At 45.8% G+C, this 6,501-nt stretch overlaps 1 protein-coding gene across 1 annotated transcript; it reads right to left on the bottom strand.

The window, feature by feature from the left end:
• Positions 1-1,184: 1,184 nt before the first annotated feature.
• On the bottom strand, positions 1,185-3,635 carry HOXC11 (homeobox C11). Its single transcript, XM_058171020.1, has 2 exons — positions 2,936-3,635; positions 1,185-1,417 (listed from the first exon to the last, which is right to left on the bottom strand). Exons 1-2 carry the CDS (start codon positions 3,633-3,635, stop codon positions 1,185-1,187), a joined length of 933 nt encoding a protein of 310 aa, XP_058027003.1.
• Positions 3,636-6,501: the final 2,866 nt, after the last annotated feature.

The following is a 6,501-nucleotide window of genomic DNA, read 5'->3' as shown; positions in this document are numbered from 1 at the left end:
ATACTAATAAAATGGTCCAATAAAATCATAATATAGAACAGCTTGAAATCTCTTTATTTGCCATAGAATTTCACAGAGTTGCCCTGGATTCAGTTCTTTACATACAACCAAGATTTATTTATAACTGCGGTTGCCGGTTGCTGGAGCTGTTCTTGTCCTTGTTGCTGTTTGCTGGTCTCTCATGTCCAGGGGAGGGAGGGAAATGCATTTACACACTATTTAAGAGACAGTTATTGCAAATTTATTGTAGTCCATTCCACTTCCTCCCGGTCCAGCCCCCCACCCCCCCACCCACCCTGACCCCAGATGCAGAAATGGGATGGAGGAGAAAACTCAACCCGGGGCTGCCTCGGTATGTATATATCACAGGTCTATGAGGGAATCAATGGAACTTACATTATTATAGCGACGCCAATTCTCGGAAAGGAGATTTAAATCCGTTTTCAAGCAGCAAGGCGTGTTCAGCAATGGAAGCCCCGATGAAGAGGAGTGTGTGTGTGTGTGTGCATGGCAGGACAGGGTGGTGGTGGTGGTGGTGTCAACTAGTCACCTACACCCATGCACGCTTACCTACACACTCACCAATTTCGCGCACCTACCCACACATACCTATCCAGACAGACTCCTACGGAGCCTTCCTCCCAGCCGAAGACTGGAATTCTTTGGGTAGGGGATGTTTTTAGAAACCACAGCATCAACAACCTGCATCTCAGAAATCAGGGCCACCACAAAGCATGTTCGGAACAGAACTCACTTGGTTCTTCCAAAGGATGGAGAAGATGAGAGATTTGAAGGATGGCGATGAGAAAGGAGAACAATAATAATAATAATAACAACAACAACAACGAATCTGATTCCCATTGTTAGGAAGGAAACATTAGAAGTTCATAGAAATTGTCTTCTTCAAGGTTTAGGGAAAGGTAGAAAGGACTATACAAGACTTTTTTTTTTTTAATCATGTCCCAAACTGTCCCGCAAAATACAAATCTAAGGAAGGGGGGGGGATTAGAACTCAGGGGTTCTTTCCAGGCTCCGCTGTCAAGTCAAACCGTACTTTGCAACATCGTTTCTTCTTCATACCCAGAATACTTCAACGAGCAAGAAGGGTGGTTGGTTTTGTTTTGTTTTGTATTTTTTAATTTTTAATTTTTGTTTACAAAAGGGTAATAAAATAAAAATAAAGTTCACAATAAGGGATTTCCCGAGAAATACTGCAGGCGGTCTCTGCTCAGTTTTTTTTCTTTCATCCTTCTGTTTTGAAACCAAATTTTAACCTGTCGATCTGTGAGATTCAACATCCGAGACAGTTGCAGCCTTTTCTCTTTGTTGATGTAGACGTTGAAGAAGAATTCCCTTTCCAGCTCTCGGATCTGGAATTTCGAATAGGGACATCGCTTCTTCCTCGTACGGGGGGCACCTTAAAGGGGGAGAAGAAAGCGAGATAGAAAATATCATCAGAAGGCAGGAAAAGCAGCTACACAAAAAGTACCCTGTAAAATCCTAACCTTTCTCTTCCCCCCCCCCAACCGCCTCCACCGCCCCCCACCCACCCAAACGAGAGCTCACTTGCACACGAGTCCTTCCACAGTCCACACATGCTTCTGCCAACAAAACGTCTCCAACGTATCACAACCATGTGGGTAATCTTTCCCGCTCAGTTTTTTTAAACCTAGGACAATTTGCCACCCTGGGCTGCTTGGCTCTCGGAATAAGAGCCAAGAAAGAGTTCAGGCGTCTGCAATATTGCTGGGAAACAGACTTTTTTTTCCCTTTTTAAAATAATAATATATATATATATTTGCCCTGTTCAGTACCAGCTCGACTCCGAGTGGAGCAGAAGTAGACAAGGCAGGCTCTCTGCTTAAGCTTCTGGTTAACTGGAGTGCCACCCTCCGCAGAACCCCTACACACACACACACACACGTTTTCCACGCACAAAGAAAATCAAAGCCACAGATCTTATGCCGAATCTCCGCCCAAGAAACCGGGGAGAAAGGAAATACTTCCCCACCCCATCCCCAGGCACTCGAGTGGCAAATAAAAACCTGGACGCGCGCAGGCAGCTGGTACAATATTTTACCGTCCCATTCAGTTGTTATGAATGAAAATCGATGGCGTAAGGACACATGTCTGATCAATTGCTTCGATCCACGTTTTTCAAAGAAGAACCATAAATGTATGCCTTATGCGAGGGTGGTGGTTGGGGGGGGGCGTGTATAGTCTCTGAGATGTCCTGTCTCTGTTGTTGTTTTTTTTTTTTGGGGGGGACACGACGCTTGCGTGCCTGTCTGTGATTTCAGATGTCAGCAAAGTACTTTTAGCAACAAAGTAAAAGTGCACAAACAAATAGGAAAAAAGGGGAATTTAGCCGGGGCTTGGAGAAAGATCAGTGGCATCCGGCAAGCCAAGAGAGCCTAACTTTCTGCTCGTGACGTGAAGGTGTTGCTCTTCCCTGTGTTTATACACACGTACAGAGCACACATGTATTATTTTTAAAAAATAATAATTATAATACTCATAATCATATCCTCTCACCCACCGCTTGAGCGTTTCGGGAGGAAAGGAACCTATTAGTTCTACCCCCCTCCAAAGCCTGGCCTCAAATTCCGTGAAAACGATCCCTATAAGTTCATGATCAAAGTTAATATTTGTCACCCCGGTGGGCTTTTCAAATTTCCCCGGCTGGGGGGGCGGGCGGGCTGGGTCTTTCGCCTCCCGTCTCCCTTTCTCTCCCAGAAGCCGTTCCCATCGTAAACATTCCTCCCGTTGCAAGACCCAGCTTTGCAGCTTATCATAAAATCCCTTTGAATGCTTATAAAACTCCACATAAAACCTGGCCGACAAAAAAAAAACAGCGGGGCTAGTTTCCCTTCACCTTTCCCATTTTTACGGCCGCGGCGCTCGCTCGCTCCGCTCAAGCTCCCGCGCTACCTACTGGCGCTGCTGGCTTTGCCGGCGTCCTTGTTGGCCGAGGAAGAGGAGGCTGAAGAAGCTGGGTTGGTGCTTTCCTCCTCGTCTTCCGGGTCGACGCCCTGCTCGCCGCGGGATGACAGGGCGGTGGGCTCGGCGGCGGTGGCGGCGGCGGCAGGGTCGCTCTCCAGCTTGCTCTGAGCCTTCTGCGGGCAGCCCTCGAGCGGGTTGTCGGCCGCGCAATAGGCGTTCTCGAAAAAGCGATCGAAGCCCTGCGGCAGGACGCTGTTTTTGTTCACGCCGGAGTAGAAGCCGGTGGGCGGCGGGGGGTTGCCGCTGGGGGGATGGTGGTGGCTGTAGGCGCTCTCGTTTTTCATCAGCATCTCGGTCATGGTGGACGGCGGGAGGCAGTCCCGGTGCATCAGCTCCTCGGCGGAGTAACACGAGGCGTAACCGCTCCTAGGGTGCCATTTATTCGAGGGGTCCAGCCCGTAGGAGACCTCGCGCACGGGCTGCACTTGGGAGAGGTTGGCGGAGTAAGGGTAGGAGATCTGGCGAGACGGGGCCTGGGGCAGGAAGGATGACACGGTCGAAAATTCGGGGACGTAATAGGTGCAGCTGGGGAGGTAGAGGTTAGAAGCGCAACCTGCTCGCTCCCCGAAGTCGCCGCTCCGCTCCTTGCGCGACTGGGAGCAGAAGTTCCCGAGGTTGACCGAGTTAAACATCTTTCTCCTTTTCTCGCTCCTATAGATAGAGGTTGGGGATCCGAGGTGCAGAGGGGGAAAAATTTGGGAAGGCGAGATGACGCGCTATCCGTCTTAGTCGCGCTCTCCGGGACACGTGATCCAAAGTAGATATTGCCATATATCAGTTTGGAAGCACTTGGAAGCGTAGGAGTGGTTCACTTAGGTAAGATCTCAGAGGTTCAAACGATTGGTTTTCAAACACCGCAGAAACATTATGAAAATCAATCGCGGAATTTGTGTTCAGGGGTTCTGCCAGGCACACACCCCTTGTCAGCATTCAGAGCAGACGCCAAGGGATGGCTTTAGGAAGTTCTCTCTTTCTCTTCTTCCTCTCCCGTTTTGGGTTTGGCTTTCAGTGGTTCGGGTGGGGGATTCCGATGTGGGGTAGCTGCGTGGGAGTGAGGGGGGTGGGAGGGTCTAGCTAAGACTTTAACTGTAATCTCCCCCTCGCATGTGTGTTCCTTTCCCATGCTAGTCATATTTTAAGTGCTGGATTATCTCTCTCTCCCCCCTTTTCCTTTCCCCCTTTAATGGAGATTGAATTACTAGAAGCTCAGAGGAGAGGATAAAGATTCTTCAGTAAGTTTTTCAAATATTTCTCAAGGTCTCCATTTGGGAGTGAGAGTAGCATCCACATTCGCTCTGTATTTTGCCCAGAAGGGTAGCGGGACAGAGAGAAAGGAGGGAGCAATTAGCCCCTGGCCTTCCCCATTGATGGATCACCTGGTTGCTCTAGCAGCATCTCAGGTAGGCAGATATCATGAGGAAATATCATTTGGAGGGTGGGGGGAGTGGGGGGAGTGGTGGTGTAAACTTTAAAACTTTTGCCAGAGATGGAAATCCAAAACTGGAATCTAGTAAGGCCTAGATGAAAGATTAGAGTAAGCCCAGTATGAAAGAGGCCAGCTCAAAATGAAGAACCAATGATTTAAGATAAGGACTGATAAAGGATCAGAAGCCTATATATATAAAATGTTTGGTTAAATATTTATCAGGTAAGAGAAGTAGAGTGAATATTTAATGCAAGTGTTTATTGTCAATCAATATATGTTCACCGTGTCTTGTAAATTTATTTGGTCAGCTAAGTTGGGGGGAGGGATGTGTGATAGAAATTAAGGAGTTTTATTAAAGTCATTTGTCCTTGTAACCCTGCTTTGGATATTTTTCTTCTCATTTTGTATCACACCACGACTGAAAGCTGAAAAAAGATATATTTGGGGAGCGTGCCGTTATTGACATTTCCAATGACTTTCAAACAATAGTTCTCTTCTCCCAATATTAATTCAGGAAACTATGATAAAAGATATATAAAACGTATGGGCAGTTGGATGAGGTGAGGGGCACATATCCATAAAAACATCCAAAAGAGATGGGTTTTTTTAAAAAACAAATGAACATGGATTTGCTGCTTAAAGTAAAATGAAATATATATATATAAAGCTGCAGGCTACATTTGTTTAATAGAAAGAGCAGAACTGTCTAATATTCTCTTGCCTCTTTGTTATTTCCTCCCTTTCTCCTCCCCTCCCAAGTTTTATGTTTGTCTTCTTTAATTTACTTCTTGCTGATTCTCTTTGCTCCATTCTGTTCTTTCAATCTGTTCCACCCTTGGGAAGTGAGATGGGTTGGGAAGGAGGGAATCACCTACAATTTTACTTTGTTTAGATAAAATCCTCCTGCCTTTATTGCCGTCACTGGCTCCACTTTTGGACAGTTTAAAAGCCCCATAAGAAAATTCACTTAGTATCAGGAGAGCAAAATGACTTTAGTAGTGATATCCTGTCGATATGTGTTGTAAGAAACTAAAGTCACAGGAAGAAATGAGAAAGTCCAGAACTGTAGTAGCCAGTCTGCAAAATAATACATTAAGAATGTTGTCTGTGCAATGTTTGCAAGGCAATTTTTCCTCTGTGGAAGATAGGCTGGTGTGAATCTTTTAAAATGCACTTCTAATAAGGAAACAAGAAAAAGATGGCCTGATTTGCCCTTCTGATTTATTTTCACCGATGTATTTTGATTAGGATGCTTGTGTTTCAAAGCAACAGATCAGGGCAAGTTGGCAAGGCAAACCTGGTTTGCAGGACTATTTTTCTGGGACGGATTCAGCATAGAGCCAAATGGAACTACAGTTAATAAGCAAGCTACTTTACAACAAGAAAGAGATCAGCTTGATGGACCATGTCTCATAAAAGACCAAAACCTTGTTAATGTGAGGGGTGGTAGCAGCGGTGGTTAGAGGGGGGAGGGGAGAAACGGGATGTGGACTGAAGTATCCTTCCCAGGATGGCACACCTGGCATTGAGGCATGTCATCTAAAGCTAAGGTGGTACCACTGAAACCCTTTTTCAATTCTGAGTCTTCATTGATATCGTAAAAGGAGACACACACCCCCATTAGTTTATGGCAGTCAAAAGTCAGGAGTCTGGTAGCACTTTTTAATAAAATGTGCATGTGCGGAAAGCGTGCCACCACATACTTTATTAGGGACCTTTCAGGATAAGCTGGAGCAAAGTCAAGGGTGTGCATGTGCATGTGTGTGTCTGTAGCATTTCCTAAACCAAAGGATTAAAACTTGCCTTCAATGCTGCCCTCACTCCAGATACTATTTTAGTGTTGGGCTGTTTTACAAACTTCTTCCTAATTTTCCAATTATTCTCCAGCCACATCCACGTTCCCCTGTCATCTGTTTTGCCATTGATGTCAATCTCCATTTCTTAAAGCCTTACTTTGAGGAGTTGGGAGGCTTCTTTTGGTCTTTTCCCAGCTGTCCATTAAAGCATCAGGGAACGCTTCCCCTTGTCTTTTATAGAGTAATATTCATACGTACAGCATGCTATTAAAGGTA

The sequence above is a fragment of the Ahaetulla prasina genome, chromosome 2, assembly GCF_028640845.1.
Source record: "Ahaetulla prasina isolate Xishuangbanna chromosome 2, ASM2864084v1, whole genome shotgun sequence".
NCBI lineage: Eukaryota > Metazoa > Chordata > Lepidosauria > Squamata > Colubridae > Ahaetulla > Ahaetulla prasina.
The sequence above is the reverse complement of the archived record's forward strand: the minus strand, read 5'-3'. Positions and strand labels throughout refer to the sequence as shown.